At 37.5% G+C, this 25413-nt stretch overlaps 1 protein-coding gene across 2 annotated transcripts in view; it reads left to right on the top strand.

Annotated features, from left to right (window-relative positions):
- The window catches only part of LOC137031582 (galectin-9-like), a 112042-nt gene extending 86883 nt beyond the window's left edge, over nt 1-25159 (top strand). For both annotated transcript variants that reach the window (XM_067402624.1, XM_067402625.1), the window contains exons 2-11: nt 9043-9151; nt 9318-9349; nt 15869-15997; nt 16513-16601; nt 16907-17102; nt 17214-17333; nt 20298-20327; nt 23865-23959; nt 24128-24284; nt 24727-25159. In XM_067402624.1, coding sequence (XP_067258725.1) covers nt 15962-15997; nt 16513-16601; nt 16907-17102; nt 17214-17333; nt 20298-20327; nt 23865-23959; nt 24128-24284; nt 24727-24873 — 870 coding nt within the window. In that variant the 5' untranslated portion in view covers nt 9043-9151; nt 9318-9349; nt 15869-15961 and the 3' untranslated portion in view covers nt 24874-25159. The remainder of the gene's footprint in view (nt 1-9042; nt 9152-9317; nt 9350-15868; nt 15998-16512; nt 16602-16906; nt 17103-17213; nt 17334-20297; nt 20328-23864; nt 23960-24127; nt 24285-24726) is intronic.
- Nucleotides 25160-25413: the final 254 nt, after the last annotated feature.

Genomic DNA, 25413 nt, shown 5'->3' with positions numbered 1-25413 from the left:
CTATGGTCCCGACGGGGCCCGACACGCTGAGTCCATTCAGGCCGGGCTCGGGCCATTTTTTTTTATTTTTAAGATCGGGCTCGGGTCGGACTCTGGCTCATTTAGCTTCTCTCATTTTATTGTGTCCATATAGTACGCACAGAGCACACATAGACTACTGTATGAAAATTATTATATTATTTTATTATATATAATATTACATATTATATTCGATTATACATCGCATCGCCTACGCAACGCATATATGCATGCAAGATACAGGTGACAGTTGACCATGCAGAGCATCAGGGAGAAGTTGGAGCGTGGAGAGTTATTAAAAGTTCCCAATCCTTCCGGAAAAGCTGCATTTTGGAAGTTTTGATTTTTTAGTTTTGATTTGATTACCATGACAAACAATGAGCCAACTGGTCATGTGCAGTGCAGAATCTGAAAACATATCCTTGCATATGACAGCAAAAAAACAGGAACATCTCATCTACAAAGGCATATCGATCGCGGCTGCGCTACAGCTAACTCTGCTAGCACAAGCAGACAGTTATCAATGTCCAAGTTCTTCTTGAAGCCAGTGCCACCTAATGCCCGATCCCAAGTCACCGAGAAGCGTGTGGATTTCTGTTGCGAAGACATACGGCCATTCCAAACGGTGGCTGGAGGAGGATTTATAAAGTTAGCCCAGGAACTAATAAACATCGGAGCAGCCTATGGTCGCCTGTCTGCTGAAAAGTTGCTGCCTGACCCCACGACTACTTCCCGCAGATGCCAGGAAAAGGCAACAACGAAAAGAGAAGCGATTGTTGCTGTGATAAAAGAGGTGATGCGTTCAATTAATGTTGGGATGACCACAGACATGTGGACTGATGACTACCGCAAGGTCAGTTACATGGCGATCACATGTCACTTCATAACCTCAGATTTCAAGTTAAAGAGTTATGTACTCACCACTGCCATGTTCCCTCACAAAGAGGCCAAAACAGCTGAAAATATTTGCAAGGAATTGCAGAAGCAGCTTGTGTCAGTTCTTAAGTTTGAGCCCTCTGTAATGAGCAAGGTGGTGTGGGTAACAGATCAAGGTTCGAATATCGTTGCTGCATTATGACCATACTGGCACTTAGACTGTCAGGACCACATCTATAACACGGTCCTCAGACATGCTTTGGACATCACTGAGCTGTCAGAAACAGTCCCAGAGGTTGCTGGAACGTTGCTGGCTGTCAAGAAAGTAGTCCGGTTCGTGAAACAAAGTGGTCTGGCAAGCCAGTTATCCAAGACCGTTTTGCAGATGGGAGAAACACGTTACAGCACTGTATTTCTCACGCTCAAGTCTGTCAAGGACGTGTATGCTGAACTACGTGAAAAGCTGGAGAGTCGTGGAGAGGCCAAAAAATGGCTGATGTGTCCCCAGATGTTCTGGATTTTTTGGTCGGTTTTCTCCACCCCTTCTATGAAGCCCAGTGGGAGTTGGAAGGTGATCAATATCCAACCTTGAACCTTGTTGTGTTGTGGCACGAGAGGCTGAAGCATCATTGCCAGCCAGTAAGCACTGACATGCCTTACCAAGCCACCATCCGCCAGCGCCACTTGGAATGGATTGGTAAAAAGATCCAGATTCAGCCACTCCATAAACTGGCAATATTCCTGTGGCCAAAATTCAACCAGCTGCGAATGTTTTATGAAACTGAGAGAGATGCCATACTGCAAGATTCAAAGAGTTGGATCGAAAGCTATCGAGCAACAGGTGGAATTGCGACTGAGAAGCCAGCTAGCAAGGTTACGTCAGATACTCCGCCACCGGCAGCAAAGAAGAGAGCCTTGTCAGACTTTGAATTGGAGTGGGAGAATCAAGTCGGCCAGGGTGATGACACAGCTGTAGATGAGGTCCACATATACCTCAACCTTACCCCCAGCAAGGAATATGACGATCGAGATTTGCTGGGTTGGTGGAGTCGACATAGCAGCCAGCAGAGCCATGTGGGGCCCAAATGGGTTTGACCTGGGCTATCTAACTGGGACCCAGCCAGTTTTGGACCCAGTTTCCATGTAGGCCCCACATGGATTTGCCCAGATGAAATGAACACTGCTTAGTGTGCAAACTACAGGCTGTTTAATGTAACACTTAATCAGTGTTGGAGGTAATGAGATAATTAAGTGATTGAATAATGATTTTGTATTAGTGAAGAACACCTGCTGTTAACAAGCATAATCACTGAAGGAAAGAGAAACACAAGAACTACTTCCAGCCACAGCCTTGGATGAAATCAACTGAAGATAAAATACATTACATCTCTCAAGATCTGATTAAACAACTCCACAAACAACATTAGCTTCACTTATTACTAACCAGACTGACTTTATTTCTGTCAGACATCTACAGAAGTTCGTATTAAGAATTAAGAAGAGGCTTAGATGTTGATTACTTGTGCCACCTAACTTTGAAAGTAATAGTTTGATTTGATGTTACCATTGTGGCGATTAGTGTGTGCTTTAGTTTTTCTCTTGACAGCTGTGTCTGTTTGTTATGGCGAGAACAGCGAGAGAAAATATAATCAGATGTTGTAAGCTGATTGATGATAAGAATATAATCATCATATATTGCCTTAACTCATTAATGTTATGTGGGAGGTTTATACGGGTAGTATGTTATTAATTCTGTTTTATTGTTATGATTCTACAGCAAGAGAATAATAGAGTTTAATCAGAACATCAAACGATTTATAACACACCATTTACATATTTTGGGCTCCTGTGAGTTTTACTCGCACACAGACATCAAGAATCAGCATATGAATCTCAACAATGGTGACATGCTTCAATGGTGCAATGCATTCTGGGTGCATCATACGAAACTTATCCATGGCTCGGCCGTCAGGTGTTGAGCATACCTGCAAGCAGCAGTAGCAGCGAACGCGTTTTCAGCACAGCAGGGAGGACGCTTGAGGAGAGGAGGACATCTCTGAAGCCTTCAACAGTGGATGCTATTATTTTTCTTCACAGCGCACGCGAATAAACAGTGAATGATGACCACCTTGCATGCCTACAGTTCAACGGATTTATTTATTCATTTATTTTTATCATTATTTAACGTTAGCCAGTTGGCAAAGAGTTCTTTGAAACAAATGTCTTCAGTTACTTAACATCAAAGAAAGGTAGGCCATAAATCTTTATTCTGTTAATCATAATCTTTATTTATTATATAGTGCTGCTGGATCACGAAGCTTAGCTTTATTGTCTACTGCATATGCTTCTCTGTAATGGACAGTCTGTATTAATATTTTTGGGCATGATTGTCGACAATGGTAGTTATGTTTGAGGCATATAATAAAAGTTTACCTCTTAGTAACTCGTCTGTGTGTGTGTTTGCGTATAGTAGAGACAACGCGCAACAGAGAGCGTGCTTCAGAAAGAGCTTAAAGTGGTATTGATGTTGGCCCCGGGTCGGGTCGGGTCGGGTCGGGTCAGGTCGGGTCGGGTCGGGTCGGGCTCGGGCTAAGAAAACTGCAGACGTTGTCGGGCTGGGGCCAGGTTAGGGCTGGAATTTTTGGCCCGTGCAGGGCTCTACAAGGAATACTAATATTACCGAGCTCTGAGAGCCCCCAAGTGGTCGGGAGCATTTCACAACGAAATAAAGCCACAAACAAAATCTAAAATCTAAAATCTAAACACTAGAACTACAACTGACTTCAGCCACAGCCTTAGATAAAAGAAGGCATTAAATCTCTCCAGATCTCAGCAGAGGATTAAACAACTCCATATACAGAAGCTCTTATTGAGAATTAAGAGAGAGAGTTTTTTTGTTGTTGATGTTTTATTGAAATTTGTTTGAGTGTTTTTATGTTACCATCATAGTGATCAGTGTTTTCTTTAGTTGGGTAGTTTGACTTGTCTTTGTAATGTTAGAGTTTATCTGGCTGTTATAACTGAGGTTGTTGTATCAAGAAATGCAAACGAAAACACAATCTGATGCTGTAGCTGCTTCATGATAAGAATATAATCATTGTGTAGTGGTTTAATTCACTGATCTTATGAATTTGAATTATACATTTAATATGAGCAATATCTTACTAACTTTGTTTTCTTGTGAATTGTGTAAAGATCCAGCACAGTCTTAATAAGAACATCTGAATGAGTTTTAAAACAGATTGTACAGTAAACACTTTTAACTACAGTGAGATTTACTCACAAACATACATCAAGAATCAGCCTATGAACTAAGGTCTTTGTTATAATATATATATATATATATATATATATATATATATATATATATATATATATATATATATATAAACGGTATATATTCTATTCCCTAACCTTAAACATACCCATCACAGAAAACTTTTTACATTTGTATATTTAAAAAAAAAAAAAAAGCATTACTTAGTATGATTTATAAGCTGTTTTCCAAAAAAAAAATTCCCATAAAATGTTTCCATACGCACACACACTCTCACACACTCACTCCTGATGTCTTTTCCTGTAAATCTGTGCTCTTCCTGCAGAGCTCTGTTTACTTTCAGTTTCACTATGACAATAACAGTAGACGAATGACGAATGACAAAGTCTGGTTTGTAATAAGAGAGATTTAATGTATTTTCAGTTTATTTCAAGGCTGTGTCTGGAAATCAGTTGTAACAGTCTTCAACCATTATTTCCATGAATGGTAACCGTTTGGCACCCTATATGTTTTTTGGTGTTTATTCGACGTCTGTCCATTGACGTTTGGCATCAATCAATGTTTTCCAAAAAGTTTCCCCGGAAAATGTTTCCACACGCACACACACTCTCACACACTCACTCCTGATGTCTTTTCCTGTAAATCAGCAATGGTAACCGTTTGGCACCCTATATGTTTTTTGATGTTTATTCGACATCTGTCCATTGACATTTGGCATCAATCAAATGTTTAAATAATGGATTTAGACGCCAATCCCACTTTCATTTTCATCCAAAAGACAGTATATTTTAAATATTTGTTTAATGGCATCTCTGAATGAAGGCTAGTATCACTGACACTAATGCTACTGCTGAAAAAAACAAACATTAATGCTAGACATTCAACATTACAGTATAACTGAAAGCTATATATTTCAACATTTATTAAGCTTTAAAAAAAATAACTTTTAATTTAAGTGAACTTAAAACAATCTTCACACAAACCCATTATAATACATACCTGTGGCCTTCCCAGATAGCAAACAATGACCGAAATAATGTTAAATCAATGTTAATGTGTCAATGTTAATCGCACTGAATCAATATCACTTTTAAACCCGCAATTTCAACAAAAAAAAAATCAATGGAAATCGCGTTGTTGTTAGTTCAACATCACTCTCAGAAAATGAAACACAACTACAACTGACTTAAAGCCACACAGCCTGAAATCAACTGAAGATAAAAGAAGACATTAAATCTCTGAAGATCTCAGTAGAAGATCTTTTTGAGAATTAACAGGTTTAGATGTTGATGTTTTATTGAAAATGTTTGGTCACCATTATGGTGGTCAGTGTTTCCTTTAGTTGGGCAGTTTGACTCTTGGCTTTTCATGAGAGTTTGTGGTCTTTGTAACAGTGTTTACTAAAACACATCATTTGTTGCAAATGTAGGAAACCCCCCATTGGCCCAAAAACGGTTAACGCGTGTATGTCTTTTCAGCACCCCTGTGAGGTTCACTTAAATTCACTTGTTTAATTTGACTCCAATTTCAAATGATTATTACTTTTAGGTTGTGTTTCCAATTAGAAATTAATCATTGGTTATGTCACGAGTGACATTCCCCAAAGCGGTAAACAGTAAACGCAGAGTTGAAGTTCCCTTTGAAAGGGAACAGAACAAAAGGAGCACATGTGACTAATGAAAACAAACAAACTGAAAGTCCATGTGGTGAGCATGTGACTCTGGTCTTTAATTAGAAAACGAGAAGAACATGAGGGTTAAATGGACACCATCAGACCACACCCTTTCTCCAAAGATGCATTCTTAATTTTTTTAACCTGTGTTTTTCATAAATCTTAAATGATAAGATAAATCTTATGTGAAAAAAAAAAAGGATTTGGCTAGATTAGATTGACAGGATTAAAATATTTTAGGTTTTCCTTGACTAAAACTTGACTAAATATGATAAAAACTAACAAGGACATTTTAAACTGCACTGTTAGACCTTGCCAGGCTTTTTTCAGTAAAATACTGGCAACACTGTTTCCAGTAATTTACTGTTGATTGTACGGTTATTTACTGTAAACTATAGTTAATTACTGTAAAGATAACCATTCGCTAGTGATGTTACGGTCTGTGCCGATGCTTCGGAGCGTGTGTCGAGAAATCCCAGAAGCTTTCAGTGAAGCGCGTATCGAAGCTTGTATCGCTTTAGATCAATCACGTCATTGATGACGTTCGAAGCTTCGCTTCTGCCTGACTGGTTCAAATGGTTCGACTGGATGCGGTTCGAATCTTGGCCTGACATTTTGACAGACATATAAACCATGGGATCCCCTCAGAATTTGTGGTTTTAGAATAATAATATCGCCCCTCCTGCCTGTTATGACCAAAGAATTTATTACACACATTTGATAGCCCCATTCATTTAAAAACCAATAAGTTTATTACACAGTTATGTTATACAATCATTATATACAACCAGAAAATACACATTACATTCAAATAAATATTTAAGTCTTTGTGGATATTGATTTTTTCTTCACCGTTATTTCTAGACCATAACTGCCGCAAAATAATGAGTATCAGATCACATCAGGTCATCTGTAATGTCTACTTGTTTTACACTCTTTGACCACCAGGTGGTAAGGTGAGCAAATTAAGCCTCGAGAAATGAACCCTTTTGTGAACCACTTGGCTGAAAAGCTTCAATGCTTCATGAGGCTTCATCTCGCCATCACTACCATTCGCTAAATTAAAACTCAAGTTACCTCATTTCATTTGCAAAAACAGACTTTTTTTTATTGTCCGACTGCCATTTAAATTTATAAACTAATATTTATTTAAATTTTTATATTGATTAATATCTAATTTATCAAATTTATTTACTAATTTATCGATTAATCAATTAACACCTGCTGTAAAAAAACAAAACAAAAAAAAAACAAAAAAACAAAAAACAGCTGCAGCAGATATCAAAAATCAGCACATCAAACTCAACAATGGTGGCAATAAAAAAACATTCAGCTGAATAATTTATTCATGCTGCAGTGCATGCTGGGAGTGTTGTACTATGCTGGCACCCAGGATGCACTGCGACATTTAAACTTTTAATTGTCACCATTTTTGAGATTCATATGCTGATTGTTGATGTTTGTGTGTGTCTAAGTCATGCAGTGTTTTATGCACTGTATGACCTCAATATTCTTCTAAATAACTGATTACTGAAACATTGCTGGATCTCATGATTTTAAATCACAGACATAGTATAATCAATAAATATAAATTACTCATGAAATCAAAGATTAGACACAGAAAGGAATCAATGAATTAGATAAGCCCAAGAAAAACACCAGATCAACTGGCTTTTTCTTCCTTTTTCACAAACGTGTGTTATAAACACTCAGTTACAGCATCCAAAAAAAAAAAAAAAATGACAAAGAGTCAAGAGCCCAACTAAAGCAAACATTAGTCACCACAATGGTGACTACAAACTTTATTATTTTCAATAAAACATCAACGTCCAAATCTGTTAATTCTCAACAAGAACTTCTATGAAATGTATGAAATACATAATATCAAACTGGTTTGACACTCAGTGTGGCTGAAGTCAGCTGTAGTTCTTGTGTTTCTGCTCGTCTCTTTTAACTGGATACTTGTTTCTCTGTCCTTCAGTGATTCTGCTTATCAGGTGTTCATCAGTGTCTGAATTCACTCACTTCTTTTAATTCACTCTGTCAAGTGGACTATATTAGTGAACTAATTTAGGGAATAGTGAATGAGGGTATAGGGTGTGATTTAGAACACAGCCTCTGAGTGTCGACTTTGAGCGATGTTAACTCACAGTATATTCCTGTAGGCTACTTTCTCAAAGATGACAAATATTACCCAGAATGCATTGTTTTCTACAGTATATTTCTGTTTTAGTGGAACATGGTTTGTTACTGTCAGAATTTGGTCATATTTTTACAATAAGGTTTAACAGTGTGGACTAAGGCTAAGACTGAAATTGAAAATAGCTGACCAAATTAACACTAGTAATACAACACTTTGTTCTGTGTAAAATGCTGCTTTGCATTAACATTCTATTATAATGTGTACAAAAACATTTTGCAATTACAAAAAAAAAAAAGGCACACTAAAATAACATGCAAGCATAGTGCACCATTCAGTAGCTGATTGTATTTGCACACAAGAAAAGCATTTTCTTCACCACTTATCCTCTTTATGGTGGCGGGGGCTGGAGTCTATCCCAGTTTCTCGGGCCGTAGGCGGGGAAATACCCTGGACAGACAGACAAAATTATTTTATGTTATCTATGTACAAAAACTCAAAAACTGAGCAAACTTTTGAGCAAAACATTTGACTGGTTAATGATAATTGAAAATTGAGTTTTTAGTCCTCTTTCGCAGAGATGTTAAGAGATTTAATGTCTATGTTCTGTTGATTTCATCTAAGCCTGTGATTGGAAGTCACTTGTTATTCTTGTGTTTCTTCTCGTCTCTTCTCTTTTTTCTGATCTTGTTCCTCTTTCCTTCAGTGATTCTGCTTGTTTACATCAGGTACTCATCACTAATACCTAATCATCACTTTATTAATCACTTAATTATTTCATTAACTTCAACACTGCTTCAGTGTTACTATAACACTCTGTATTGTGGATTATATAAACACTCTGTAGTGTACATTTCATCAACCCATATGGGGCCTCGCTGGTAACCATGGACAAAACTGGCTGGACCCCAGTTATTACCGCCTAGGTCGCCCCCCTTTGAGCCCACATGGTTGTGCTGGTTGGATTAGAGAGTTTATTGGACTTCTCTTTCAGTGTCAGCATACAAATTTGAATTCCAAAGACATTAAAACATAAACACTCCCTTATTTTGATTTCAGCTCCTCCAGTGAGTATATAAAGACCATTGAGATGGTCTGAGAGTCAGTCCACACTGTTCTGAAGAACTGATCTGACAAACATCAGCATCAACACCATCTGTGACTTCAGGTCAGGATTAACAATCTATTTGATGACAGTATAGCTGACTTTGTCACGAGTAGTATATGTATAGCATGTTTAGCTTGTATTTTGTTAGTGCATTAATACAAATGCTCCTTTTTGATTTATATAAATAATAATACTAATAATTATTATTATAATATTTTTTTTTCAGCTTTACAGACTCCTGAGAGGTATCTGGTGGAGGTAAGAAATCTATTATGTTATAATAATGAAAACCAAAGTCGTTTCTTCCTGTGATTATTATTGTGTTATGGATTCCTTTAATAATCAGATATCATGTATTCAGAAGGCATTCAATAATGTGTTAAGTTACACCTGTTAGGTTGGGGGAAGGTGGAAAATGCTTTTCGATGATTTGTTGGGACATTGAAAACCAACTCACTTAAAAACTATTAGACTCATATTATCAGGAATGCTGATTATGCAGAAGTGCAAGAAAGATGTAGGTTAGCCTATATATATATGCAAAAATCCTTCTCTTGGTTCTGTCATTGAGTCAGTGGGTTGCCCAACGCTATCTCATGACCAATTCGTACATATTTTTCATACAATTTGTCTAAACCCCAGTGACGTTTAGGTTTAGGGGTGGGGTTTGGGATAGGTCATTCGTATGAATTTTACGGATTTGTAAACTTGTAAAATACATACGATTTAGCAAAAAATGTATGAACTTGTATGAGTGAGGTACGGATACATTTTGTATGATACCCAGAACGAATTGCGGCATGAAGCATGTCAGTGTTGTTGAGATTCACTAATTCTTCATTTCTGTGTTTATCTAAACCTCACAGAAGTTTAAAGGTGTTTAGTGTACAATGTGTTTTTAAACAGGACCACAAAACTTTTGTACACGTTGTAAAAATTGTTCAGTTTATCGTATCAAAACAATGCTGGATTTCTATCATCAATGACTGTCATGAGTGCAAATTGTATCTGTATCATCAACAAATAATCATCTGATCAAATTTTCTTTTTTGCTGTTCTTGTCATTACACACAGAAACCATGAGAAAAAAAAGAAAAAGAAAAAAAAAACAATATTTAAAAAGTCAAGAGCTCAACTAAAGCAACACTGATCACCGTTATGGTGATTTCAAACTAAGCTATTATTTGTAATAAGCTATTATTATTATTATTAATATTATTAATTATCTTTATGGAGTTGTTTAATTATTCTCAGCTGAGATCTTCAGAGATTTAATGTCTTATTTTATCTTCAGTGGATTTAATCTATATGGAGGACCAAACCTGCAAAAACAATAAATAAATAAATAAATAAATAAATATGTAAAAAAAAAAAGGGGGGGGGGATGTAAAACAAAAACATAAATAAATAAACAAGGAAATGTAAAACAAAAACATAAATAAATAAATAAATAAATAAATATTTATACTTTTATTTCCTTATTTATGAATAATTGTATCTTTCCACATTTATGTATTCATGCATTTACATATTTTCACTTTTATTTATTTCTACATTTATTTATTTCCACATTTCTTTATCTGTATACTAATGAGGAGGGCGTTTTTTACCTCTGACATCAGCAATCAAGCTCAGAGTGGCAGTGCTGAAGCTTTGAAACAACAGTGACACCTTGTGGTGTGACTAAATGAAACACAATAGGTTTGGACATGCCTTTGCAAGAAGTCGCACATGCAGGGAATTAATGACTTAGAGATGGGCATGGAAAGGTAAAATAAAGCCTTAAAGAATTGCATGCGCAAGGAAATATTTGTGGAAGTGTATACAATATTGTAAGCGTAAATTAAATTTGCAACTTAGATTTTTTGAAGTAGAAGTTGTAAAACACGTTTTAAGTGTAAGAAAAAAAATCTTTGCAGCATTTTACTGTTATTTGTAAGTACAATTCATGAGTTGTGAAACTGCTTCAAGCTACTTGGCAAAATAAATATGATCTGTATTATTCTGACTTCAATGTTTCCGCACTTACACTTCTCAACATAACACTGTGACGCAACAGTCGGGGTCATTAATATGTATGCCCCCGAAATTTGCATATACCAGCCCATGTTCAAGGCAAGCCAGTATTAACGTCGTGGAACTACAGAGCCGAATCATCAGATGTTCTCTAAATATTCAGTGTTGGTTCTGGGCAGAGGTGTAAAGTCCAGGGGTCAGACAGTAAAAGTCCTGCCATATTTTTTATTCCACCCACTGAAGCAGTGTTAAAGTTAATGAGATAATTAAATTATAAATTGAGTGATGATTGACCATTATTGAAGACACCTGAAAATAACAAGCAGAATCACCAAAGGAGCAGAATCACCAAAATCACAATTTTAAGTCACCATCATGTAGATCGGCGTTTGCTTTAGTTGAGCTCTTGACTTTTTTTAGGGCCCAAGCCACTAATGGGCACTAATGGCGCAGGGCCCTCTTGATTCCCTAAGGATTATTAGGGCCCTGTTGGAATTGCTCCGTTTGTTATTATTATTATTATTATTATTATTATTATTATTATTCTCCAAAGTGAATTGCATTTTTGAGGGCCTGAACGTGCTCGAAAACTCATGAAACTTTGCACACGCATCAGAAATGGTGAAAATGTACGTCTGATAAGGGTTTCAGAATTGCGCAGGGCAAAATGGCTCTATAGTGCCACCTAATGAAGTGCCCCTCGCACTACATTTCACAAAGATTTTGAAATAACAGCCCAATACCTACAAAAAAATCTCTTGGAGCAAAATCTGAAACTCAACAGGAAGTCAGATATTTTGAATTAACGTGCCATTTTTTGCCATTTCCAGACATTGTACTTTAACAAACTCGTCCTAGAGATTTAATCAGATCAATGTCATATTTGGTCAGTCTAATCTAAAGGCCTTTGTGACGTTTCATTGCGAAAATCCAGATTTTTCCTTAAGGGCGTGTCTGTGGCGGCCTGACAAAGTCTGATGTTTCGACATAAAACAGGAAGCTGTTGTAACTTGGGCATACAATGCCCGATCTGCCACAAACTTCACATGTTTGATAAGAGTCCTGGCCTAAACACATCTACATGGTAATATTCAGTGACAGTCATAGCGCCACCTATGGGACACAGGAAATGACATGTTTTACACTGTGATTAACTCCCCTTAGAGATTTAAACAGATCAACATCATATGTTGTCAGTCTAAACTTAAGACCGTAGCAATGATAAATATCAAAGATCTTGAGTTTTCGGTGAAGGGCGTGTCCGTGGCGGACTGACAAAGTCTGATGTTTCGCCATGAAAGAGGAAACTGTTGTAACTCAGGCATACTATGTCCGATCTGCCCCAAACTTCACATGTGTGATAAGAGTCCTAGCCTAAAGACGTCTATATGATAATATTCAGTTAGCTATAGCGCCACCTGCTGGCAGCAGGAAATGGCACGCTTTATACTGTAATTCACTACCAGAAACAGATTTCAATATGCCACGAAGTACCAAACATGCTAGAATCACGTTAAATCATGCAACACTTGGCTAAGTGCTAATGAGTGCGATTAACGCCACGAAACAGGAAGTTGTTGTAACTCAGGCATACAATGTCTGATCTGCTCCAAACTTCACACGTTTGGTAATATTGGTGGACAAAGCGCCACCTGTTGGCAGCAGGAAGTGTGTCACTTTGAAATGACTTTGCCATAATTCTCCTGTATTTACTCACTTACATGCATGTCGCCCACTATTCACTCTTTTGCGGTGAGCCCGGGTGCGAGGGCCCTTTCATCGCTGCTTGCAGCTTTAATTATTATTATTATTTTAATTTTTTTTTCGTCTTCCGGGGCTTTGTCGGGGCCTTAAAGTCTGCGTGAACCGGTAGTTGCAAATGACTTTTCTCCAGTGTTGTGACGTATTTCCAAGTGAAACGGGATATTGAATAGAGGGCAGAGTTTTACTTTAGCGCTCCTCCTCTCCATCTCTCGCTCATAGCAGATGAACGGTTGCAGAGGAGTGGTTTACGCATTTTCAACCCAAGCCGTCAAACTGACGTCATCAGAGAAGGAATGTCATACCAGACCGGAAGTAACTTTTCAGATTTTGATTAAAGATTACCGCAACAAACTATTCTTTTTTCTGTGTTTTAACTTGCACGGATTAATTGTTTACCACAAGACTAGTAATATGCACTAACAAAGTAAATAAGGTCAATTTTGATTTCATGTGTACTTTAACATGCTCAAAAACTCTTGAAAATTGGCACACACATTGGAATCCGTGGCCATTAGGACGCCGGAGAGGCTGGTACCTGGGCGTGGCAGGGGGGATCGACAGCGCCCCCTTGAACAAAGTCCGAAAACTTGGTCCATATATCAAACACGCTTGCACATATTAGTATGAAACTCGGTACACATATAGACCTCCTCGGGCCTAACAACTTTCATGCTCTAAGTTATACGCTGGCTAAACAGGAAGTCAGTTATTATGGGTTGTTTGAAAAATGCATGCTCTGGAATTTGATATACTCCTAGGCAAATAATCCGATCACCACCAAACTTGGTCAGCATGAAGTCAAGACACTGATGATTAAAAATTGCCAGCGGATTTTTTATATCTCGAACGGTTTGGCCGTGGCGAGGCAACGAATTTATGGCGAGAAAAGGGAAACAGGAAATGTGTTATAACGTCTGCATACATTGATTGATGTTTATGAAACTTCAGCGGTGTGTTCGTTATAGGAGTCTGATCACATGGATGTGACTATTGTGAGTCAAAGTTATAGTGCCACCAACTGGCAGCAGGAAGTGTGTCACTTTCAGCATGCTTTGAGATCACTCTCTTATTTTTACCCGATTTGCTTCAAACTTCATTTGAATAATATCAGAACATGGCAGATGTAGACCTTTGAAAATAATATATGATATCTCAAACACAGTTGACTTGGTAATGCATCAAACTTTAATATTCATTTTGGATGCTTTTGAGACTCTTAGCATACTTCAAATTGTTTGAAACTCCACACACACATCAGGATTGTTAGCCAGTAGACAAGGGCAAAGCCTTAGAAACGGGCAGGGAGGAGGGGCTCTATAGCGCCACCTTATAGTGCAGTAAATGCAGAGTGAATTTGACATAGTCCTTTGATGTTTAACCATTTTAACTGCCTATTGCCCGCTGTGCACAGTTGCCCTGAAGCCACCGGGGTGGTGGTGTCACCGGGCTTGGGCCCGCCATTGCTGTTTGCAACTATATTTAAAATTAGATTTTGTTTGGGCTTTTGTAACTAAGTTGTAACAGCCAGACAAACACAGAGAAAAGATGATCAGGTGTTGTTGGTTATGTTTTCACATAATCATTATTTTTGTTCAGTGATTCAGGTCAAATAATGATTATATGAAAACATAACCAACACCACCTGATCATATTTTCTCTTTGTCTGGCTGATAAATTAAAATTACAACAGCCCAAAGAAAATCTAATATTAAAAAGTCAAGGGTCAAGAGCTCAACTAAAGCAAACTCTGTTCTCCATGATGATGACTTCACTTTTTGATTTTCTCCTTTGGTGATTCTGCTTGTTAACATCAGATCACCTTCCTGACACATTTACTGTGTTAAAATCATCACACAATGAATGTGTCAATATTAACACAATGAGTGTTGTCCCTAAACTCACACACTGATGTGTAAGAATTTAGCCATTTTTAGTCAGTTTTTAACAAATGCTTTTTGACACATTCTGAATGTCTGTGTTTGACACAGTGAATGTGTCGAAATTAATTAATTAATTAATTAATTAAGTATTGTCCCAAAACACAAACACTGATGTGTAAGACTTTTTGACTGGACTTGACAAAGAGATCATTGCAAATTTGATCTTCATGTTCAGAAGTAGCACAGGTGTTTTATTTTGTTGTTGTTTTCCTCTTTCCTTCAATGATTCTGCTTGTTAACAGCATGAGAACAACGGAGCTATAATGAACACACATGTTCTAATTATGTGTTTATTAGAGGTTGAATTCAAATCAAATGCTGCCAAACTGTCCATACTACGTATGAGTAGGATGTCTACTTCATAAAATGTATGAAAATATGGAAATATATGGTTCAGATTACTCAAATAAACAGAGGCGCCCTTAAATGGTCAGATATGGTCATCTAGTGAAAAAGTTTGGTACTGCGCCAAAACAAAATCTTAATCCTGAAGCTCAATTTTGAAATATTTCAACCTAAAATTTGGAATGTTGACATTTTTGTATTTTATTTTCTTGCAGTTTGAGAGTAAAACATACTTTGTAATATATTATTATAAAATATAAACAATTATATTTTAATATTTTCATAAACATAAACTTTTATAACTTCACTTTCATAATTTATTTCACTTCTACAACAATGTGACAAGTGTCTTCTTTAAAACAAGACAAACCTTAGGTCTATATTCCAAAGCATTCTTGAATTACATCCATTTATGTTTGGATAGTGCATTTTCATGTCAATGCGAAAAAGGGAATGACCGTTATTTAAACCCAACTCGAACCCAGCTTCCATATGGTATTGAAACATGCGATAGGTACAATTTCATAATGTGATGGGTTTTCGCAGATCACATCACAAATAAATAAATGAAAAACAAAAAAATACAATTACACATAAATAAGGAAATAAAAGTGTAAATACTTGTTTATGTTGTTTACTTGTTCCTTGTATATTTATTTATGTATTGTTTTTTTAACAATATTTTTTACATATATAGTTGTTGTTTTTGCAGGTTTCTTCCTCTATAGGATATAGTGGTGCTCAGCCTTGAATACAGGATTGAATAAAATAAACTTTGACAGAAGGAGATCAAGATACTGACAAAATGGATCTGCATCAACAACTGCCATTTTTCAACCCAGTAAGTTACCAATTATTTTAAAATGATGATTCAGTTTAATTCAAGTCATTTGAAAATATTCTGAAATGTGCGCGTGTTTATTTATTTTTTTATTTAATTACATTTTAATTCAGTAAATTAATGGTACACTTCTTTACTGTAATATACTTTATATTAATTCAGTAACTCATTTCATTTGCACAAAAAGACTGCCTCAAATTGGATAAAAAAAAAAGCTACCAGTTTGATAGCTGGGGTGGTGGAATTGCACAACAAAATGTGAACAAACAGCCAGTCTATTCTTAAATATTTTCTGGTCAAATTATTTAACAATTTTGGATTGAATGATTTGGATTGTTTTCATAATCACAGTTGGCTAAAATGTGATCAATTTTGAGAAAATTCACTCTCAGGTTGTTAGGTTGTTACCATTCTCGTTAATAATGGCAGAAAAATGACTCTGAACAAGTGGAAGTAAGAAGATAAACAAGCAATAATTTTATGAAATCATTTCACATGAAAATTCTTTCACATAGAGTGTCCCATTCAATACTCCGATCCATGGAGGATTGCTGGATGGAATGAGTATCACTGTATCTGGACGGGTTTTGCCAGATGCAGACAGGTGAGTAACAGTCTCTCTGTAAGGAATGTGTTTTCAACCTATCAACCAAATATTTTTAAAGCAATTTACACTTCTTTATGCTGTTTATGTTTCTCAATAGAGTCAAAGCAAATCTAAATTTCTGTACACACTGTGGTATTTACCTCATTGGTTCAGGCTTGAGGTTTGAATGTATTTTAATTAGAAAATCAGCTGCAGTGCAATAGGTTTTTTTAGTAATATTAATTTTTTTTTTCATAAACTATTTCATGTTGTATTCGACATGTTATAGCTGATATTGTCCTCCTCGCTATCGTCTTCTCCAGATTTGATGTGAACCTCATGTCTGGGTCTGATTTGGCTCTGCACTTTAACCCTCACTTTAAAAACTTGTGCAGAACAGTAGTGCAGAACACCTACCAGAACGGTACATGGGGTGAAGGGCAAAACATATTTAAAATGCCCTTCCTGAGAGGCCAGCTGTTTTTTCTCCAGATCTTCGTCACAATGGGTTCTTACAAGGTCATTGGCTCCCTCTTCACTTTTGTTTTTCTGTCTAAAAAAAAAAAAAAGTTTTACATTTGTTTTAGTCATAATGACCTTCCTATCATAAATGTTTTTGGGTTTTTCTAGATAAGTGCCAACGGGAAACCCTTCTCAGAGTTCAATCACCGTATTCCGTTCTCATGTGTGGACCAGATTCATATTGGAGGAATGATGGAACTGAATTTGGTTGCCTTCCAGTATCTTGCAGTGAGAGAAAAAAATACACTTTACAAATTTACAACTACAAACATGTGCCACATTAGCAGCCAGATAATTGCACTATATAAAGAACGCACACAAACTCACCATTCAAAGTCAAGCTTATTCAACATATTGGCATATATAACTATATTTGGTCCCACACTCTAAGGAATGTGTAGAAAAATTACACATATTATGTGTAACACTCTAGTTTACACATTTTGTATCAATATTACATAAAAATGTGTTGGAAGAATTCAATAGTTTTAAACATATTATGTGTAGTTTTAAAATGAACACAACCTGTGTATTTGTTCACAGCATCAACACAATCTGTGCAGCCAAGAACACCTGTAATGTGTTAATATTACACATTTACACAACTTTGTGTTCATTTCAGAGGTGAAGATCAGACCTCCAAAACCAAGACCATTCAAGACCAGAGGTGTGGACGAGACCAGACTTTCCAAGACCAAAAACCAGACCATTCAATCAGGATAATTCATTAATCGTGTGACTATTGAACATTAATGATGAACACCTGCTGTCAACAAGCAGAATCACCAAAGGAGAAATCACAATTTTAAGTCACCATTATAGAGATCAGGGTTTGCTTTAGTTGAGCACTTGACTCTTGAATTTATAATATTAGATTTTGTTTGGCTGTTGTAACTGAGTTATAACAGCAGAATAAACAAATAGAAAAGATGGTCAGGTGGTGTTGAATATGTTTTCACACATAATCATTGAACTCATTTAGAGCCCAATCTCTGAGTTAGATTTACATTATTGATTACAGCAGCACTGTGATTCTACAGCAGAAGATCAGCTTTATCAATATAATCTGAAGGATTTCTCAAAAGTTGTTCTGATCGCGAAAAAAAAAGAAGTAAACAATATTTTAGGCACACAGAGACATCAGATCACCACAATTACTGTGTTAATATCATCACACAATGAATGTGTCAACACAAGAGTTGTCCCAAAACACAAACACTGATGTGTAAAACGTTTTTTTTTTTTTAATTGACTTGACTTGACAAAGAGATCATTGCAAATTTGGTTTTCATGTTCAGAAGTAGCACAGGTGTTTTATTTTGTTGTTGTTTTCCTCTTTCCTTCAATGATTCTGCTTGTTAACAGCAGGTGTTCATCACTAGTGCTTGATTAATGACTTAATTATCTCATTAACTTCCCTCTTGAATGGTCTTGGTCTCAGTCTTGGAGGGTCTGGTCTTGACTACACCTCTGGTTAATCTTCCTGACACATTCACTGTGTTAAAATTATTGACTCAATGAATGTTTCAGAATTAAAGGGATGGTTCACCCAAAAATTAAAATTTGATGTTTATCTGCTTACCCCCAGTGCATCCAAGATGTAGGTGACTTTGTTTCTTCAGTCAAACACAAATGATGTTTTTTTAACTGCAACTGTTGCCGTCTGTCAGTTTTATAATGCCAGTGGATGGGAACTCAAACAATAAGAGTCTAAAACACTTCCATAGACAAATCTAAATTAAACCCTGCGGCTCGTGACGACACATTGATGTCCTAAGACACGAAACGATCGGTTTGTGCGAGAAAACGAACAGTATTTATATTATTTTTTACCTCTAATACACCACTATGTCCAACTGCGTTCAGCGTTCGCTTGGTGAGGTCTGATCGCGCTCTGACAACAGAAGTGATGTGTAGCACTCACTGAAGTATACGCACGAGACATCACTGCCATTGTCAGAGCGTGATCAGACCTCACTAAACGAGTGCTGAACGCAGTTGGACATAGTGGTGTTTTAGAGGTAAAAAATGATATAAATACTGTTCGCTTTCTCGCACAAACCGATCGTTTCGTGTCTTAGGACATCAATGTGTCATCACGAGCCGCAGGGTTTAATTTGGATTTGTCTATGGAAGTGTTTTAGACTCTTATTGTTTGAGTTCCCATCCACTGGCATTATAAAACTGACAGACGGCAACAGTTGCAGTTAAAAATCATCATTTGTGTTCGACTGAAGAAACAAAGTCACCTACATCTTGGATGCGCTGGGGGTAAGCAGATAAACATCAAATTTTCATTTTTGGGTGAACTATCCCTTTAACACAACAAGTGTTGGCCCTAAACTCACCCATTGATGTGTAAGAATTTAACACAGGTTGAGTCAGTTTTAACACATCCTTTCTATGCAACACTATAAGCAACAGCAAACTCATTATCACAGATATACTTGAGAGACAGAGCAACATCAGCTCTGTTGAAGGATCACTGTACTGTTACTATAATATAAAGTGTGGGGCGTGCACCACTGGTGGGGAATAGTGACATGACAAGTGGGGTGCGACAAACGGGAGGAAATTTGGTCTTTTTTGCGGCCATCTCTATTATGATGCAGTGTTTTCAACAACATTTAGTTTATTTTAGGTTTTAGACAATTAAATATAGAAGTACTAGTAAAACAATACTTTTAGAGTTTGTAAAGTACACACTGATGTCTATGGAATATAATTTATATATATAATTTTTTCGATGTGTTTTATTCATATCAGATACACATAACTATAAAGTTTACTCTGTTTTTTCTCAAAGATCACCAGCTACTTGCATGGATTTCTGGAGAAACTGATGAATTCATGGGCTCTAAGTCCAACTGACAGGACTCTGAACAGCTGCGCAAACAAACATGGCTGCTCCCATCTCGCGTGATGTTAATAAAATACATTTTAATAAATTTTAAAAGTTAAACTTAAAACCTAGTTTATTACCATTTTGTTGGGGCGATTGTGGACAGGTGGGGCTCAGAACCCTTCCCTTCCTCCAAAGTGGGGAATGGCAGAAAAAAATTGAAAAACACTGCTATAATCACATACATATTTTAGTTTTTTTCAATTTTATTGAAAATCACTTTTATTTCACATCTGAATTCTTCTAAATGTGTTCCTATCCTGACTATCCACATTTCTTTTCATTTACAGCCCCATCATTCTACACCTCCGGGAACTTTTGTAAGTTATCTGAGATGTTTTGATTATGATTTACTTATACATAAAACTCTAACAACCCTGATCCACATAAATCATAAGACAATATTATGGTGACCTACGCTGTAAAACATTAACCTGTAAAACACTGTTGCCAGTAATTTACTGTTAACTGTACAGTTATTTACTGTAACCTTCATCACTACTGCTCAACAATCACTTACATATATTATTTTTTTCTTTGCAACACAGCATCAATGTTACTTTTACTCTCTGTAGCGTGAACACTAGATGATGTTCCTGTGGGGTTGAAAGGGTTAAAGGTGTAAGATAAAAAGACACACCCACAAAATGTATTTTAACAGTAATAAACTGTAAATTAACAAACAGTTGCATATTGGCAAAACTGTTGCCAGTAATTTACAGTGAAAATTAGTTTTTTGGGTCACCATTGTGCTGAGGAGTAGAGCCTGTTGAAGACGAGGACATGGCAAAGGGCAGGTAGTATGGGCAGGCAGACAGACGGAGGACGATGACCAGGGTGAAGTAGCATCCATGGAGGTGAAGGTAGGAGTGGCCAGGTGGATGCGACTCAGAGCTCAGCCATGGCGATAGCCCAAGGTGGAGTCAATGGCAGTAGATGCCATGTTGGTGATGTACTCATGGGGATGACCGACGGTGAAAGAGCCTTGGGAGGTGGAGCCCACCACGCAGACGGAAGTCGAAGCGGTGATGAAATGCCGATGGAATGCCGTTGACCTGGCCGGCTGCGACGGAGCTGCAGCGATGACTCTCCGAGGTGGAGGTAGAGATCTGGAGAGCTGAGGATGAGCTGGTGCTACTGAGGGCGGAGGTGGAGCCTGAGGGAGGGCAGAGCTTGACAAAGCCGAAGGAGTAGAGGGCCGGAGAGCAGCGGATGGCCCGCAAGTCCACAGTGGAGGCTTAGCGATGTCCGACCCAGGGGGAGACAACGGTCTGAGGGAGCCCGGCGAGTCCGAATGCTCAATGGTCGATGCTGGAGTCGAGGGTAGGAGAAGTGTAGGCGCAGGAGCCAGGTTGATGGGTTGAGGTGGGACAGAGCGCGATGAGGCTTGAGGTGGAGCCACGGCCTCATAACACCCAGGAGGAGTAGGCTCCCAGCAGGACCACGATGTAACCTCGTCACTGAGAGAAGGATGTGGTGGCTCGACGGGACTGATGGCAGATAATGATGACTGGGTGACAGGCTTGGCGGAGGTCTGGAAGTAAAGAGTGGCACAAAAAAAATAAATAAATAAAGTGTCCTTGATGGCATTTAGTAGAGGTGGTGGGAGAGGGAGGCTGGGTGGGGATAACAGAACTGACGAAGAAGATTCAGATACAGGTTCAGATTCAGAATAATTCCAGGGACATAGGGAATTTACCTGACCACACTCACTAAAACTGTCCAGTAAGTTCATCCGGTTCTCGCTCTCAGTGGTGGGGGTCGGGCGGGGCTCGCATCCAGCCCCTCAAACTCCACAAGGACTCCCACAGTGATGGACGGTGACGTCAGCTCACACCCCTGGTCAGACTCACTGAGGTGCTTCGACTCCGGGGCGATGTTGAGTTCCACCATCCCTTTCTCGGGCATAGGCTCTAAAGTCGCATCAGGCGAAAGCTTCCAGTCTGTGGGGGCTTAGGCGTTGTCAATCGCGGTGGTGATGGGCTGGGCTCTGGGTCTGGACGGGTTCTGGATCGTAGGACCGCACACACTCCAGACACTTTAAGACGGCTTCCCTACAATTAAAGGTGCCATTGAACGTTTTTTTACAAGATGTAATATAAGTCTAAGGTGTCCCTTGAATGTGTCTGTGAAGTTTCAGCTCAAAATACCCCATAGATTTTTTTTAAATAATTTTTTTAACTGCCTATTTTGGGGCATCATTACAAATGAGCCGATTCAGACTGCTGGCCCTTTAAATGCTCGTGCTCTCCACCCGTCTCCGCCCCCTCCCGAGCTCTCGACTCTCTCACTCGATCATTGCAAAAACAAAGTTCACACAGCTAATATAACCCTCAAAATGGATCTTTACAAAGTGTTCGTCATGCAGCATGTCTACTCGCGTAAGTATAGTATTTATTTGGATGTTTACATTTGATTGAGTTTGATAGTGCTCCGTGGCTAACGGCTAATGCTACACTGTTGGAGAGATTTATAAAGAATGAAGTTGTGTTTATGAATTATACAGACTGCAAGTGTTTAAAAATGAAAATAGCGACGATTCTTGTCTCCGTGAATACAGTAATAAACGATGGTAACTTTAACCACATTTAACAGTACATTAGCAACATGCTAACGAAACACTTAGAAAGACAATTTACAAATATCACTAAAAATATCATGATATCTTGGATCATGTCAGTTATTATTGCTCCATCTGCCATTTTTCGCTATTGTTCTTGCTTGCTTACTTAGTCTGATGATTCAACTGTGCACAGATCCAGACATACTGGCTTGTGTAATGCCTTGAACATGAGCTGGCATATGCAAATATTGGGGGCGTACATATTAATGATCCCGACTGTTACCGTAACAGTCGGTGTTATGTTGAGATTCGCCTGTTCTTCGGAGGTCTTTTAAACAAATGAGATTTATATAAGAAGGAGGAAACAATGGAGCTTGAGACTCACTGTATGTCATTTCCATGTACTGAACTCTTGTTATTCAACTATGTCGAGGTAGATTCAATTTTCAATTCGATGGCACCTTTAAGTCCGGTGGTGTCTGTAAGGTGGATGGTGCTATGGAAGTTGGCTCCGATCCAGAACAGGGTGTTGAGGGCTTCATCCTCCAGCATGCTGTGGCTGGCCAAAATACAAAATTTCTTAGTAAAAGAAAATAAATCCCAGGAGAGCCACGGTGATGAACTTTGCCCGTTCATCAAAATTAGGCGGTCCGATCATCTGTCACGCTGGGTTGCAGGAAGGCAGACACAGACGAAGAAAATAAATCCAAAATACAGGTTTTAATGATCAATCCAACAGGCAGGCAATCAGGTGCAACACAACATGCATGGAGAGTGATCGGACAAAGACTGAGTGAACGGGAGAAACTTAAGCAGCAAACATAACAAGGGTAATTAATGGGACACAGATGATAAAAATAAACTAATAATAAAGAGTGGGAAAACAGAACAAAGGAACACGTGACAATAGAAAACAAACTGAAATTCCTTGAAAACTGAAACTTACAGACTGACAGTAGAGTCTGTAGAGATTTTATTATGGAATAAGTTGAATCTCTCTAGCACTTTGAAAACACATTTAGTTCCCTTAAACATTTACAGTGCAATGATGCAATGTTGTCCTTACTTTAATTTCTGTTTTCTTTCTGGCGATACAGGATTGTTATTTTTTTTTTTTTGTCCTTTTTTTTACAGAGCTCACCATAATATTGAATATTATGATAAAACAACTTAAACACACTTTTATTTATTTATTTATTTTATTTTTATTTTTTTTAATATAATCATATTGCAGCATTTAATAAATATCTTTTAAATATTTAATAAAAATCTAAAATCTTTGACCCACAATCAGTTGGTCCCATACAAAAGCATCATCCATGGTGGAGTGAAGCCTGGCAAAGTCATTATCCTCCAAGGAGTAATCACTCCTCAAGGGCTTGACAATAGGTTTGACAATATTATTTCTCTCTGATAAAGAAAAGATAATACATCTTCTGTTTTCAATTGGTTTCAAATATTCTGTAATACTAATGAAATGTCATAATGACACATCTTCCATATCTGTTCAATGAATGGGGATTTTTGAAAAAACATATCCTCCTCTTTTTCCAACAGAATGGAGATTATTCTACGGCACCAAACTGGAATTGCATTTTACTACAGTCCTCGTTTTGATTACAATGACGTTGTTCTCAAAAGCTATAGGCATGGGAAGTGGAGTGTGGGAAAACGATCTGGACAGATGCCGTTTGAGAGAGGGCAATCTTTTCTGGTAGGTGTATAAGACTATGATCCATGGTACCTTGAAAAAAAAAAATATATATTTAAAGTGTGTTTTATAAATATTTTCCTTGCACTGTCAATATAATTACCAAAACAATTATTTACTTACTTACTTACTTACTTACTTACTTACTTACTTACTTACTTACTTACTTATTTATTTTTTAATTTAAGATTACACGTTGATTTTTATGGTCATTCAGGAAAACGTTCTCTTAAAAAAGCAGTTATTATGTTATAGCTTTATTCATTTGTTGTTTTTATTTCCTATTATGTATATTATCTGGAAATGTTGTAATAGTCCCTGTTGTCATTTCAAATCACAGACAGAAGTTTAGTAAGAACTGAATTTTTAGATTGTTTGCTTTCTTATTTTTTGTGTCTTGAGGAGATGGATGATTTCAGATCTTTGTCTTGTATGTGTATTTCAGGTCACCATTTGTCGCAGTCATCGTCATTACAAGGTGTTTGTCAATGGTGAACAAACTCACACTTACTTACATCATTTCACTAAACTGGAGGACGTTGATGTTTTAGAAGTTACTGGAGATGTAAAGTTGACCTTTGTGCAAGTCTAAAAAGCCTTTCATTCAGATCTGTGAGAAATGCATTTTCAAAACCCACATTTATATGCAAAATATGTATTAATCTGTGTATTCATATGTAATGGTATTTTGCTTAACTCAGTATTAATCTGATACCCATGTGAATAGTGAGAAATATAATTAGAAATTGATAAACAGACTGTTCTGCATGTGTATGCCCAACCTTTTTTGTGCTATGGGTGCTATTTATGCTATATCTATAGCAGGGTTCCTCAAATCCAGTCCTGGAGGGCCACTGTCCTGCAGAGTTTAACGCAAACTCACCTACCTATGATTTTCTAGTGATCCTAAAGACCTTGATTAGCTTACTTGAGTGTGTTTGATCGGGGTTGGAGCTAAACTCTGCAGGGCAGAGGCCTTCCAGGATCATTTTAACTGATCACTGCATGATGATTATATTAAAACATAATCAACAACATCTGACCAGATTTTCTCCAAGTCATTTTGCTATAACAAATGTACATATACACAGTCAAAGAAACCAGAGGAAAACTCAAAGTCAAGGGTCAAGAG

The sequence above is a fragment of the Chanodichthys erythropterus genome, chromosome 12 (assembly GCF_024489055.1).
Source record: "Chanodichthys erythropterus isolate Z2021 chromosome 12, ASM2448905v1, whole genome shotgun sequence".
Taxonomy (NCBI): domain Eukaryota; kingdom Metazoa; phylum Chordata; class Actinopteri; order Cypriniformes; family Xenocyprididae; genus Chanodichthys; species Chanodichthys erythropterus.
The sequence above is the reverse complement of the archived record's forward strand: the minus strand, read 5'-3'. Positions and strand labels throughout refer to the sequence as shown.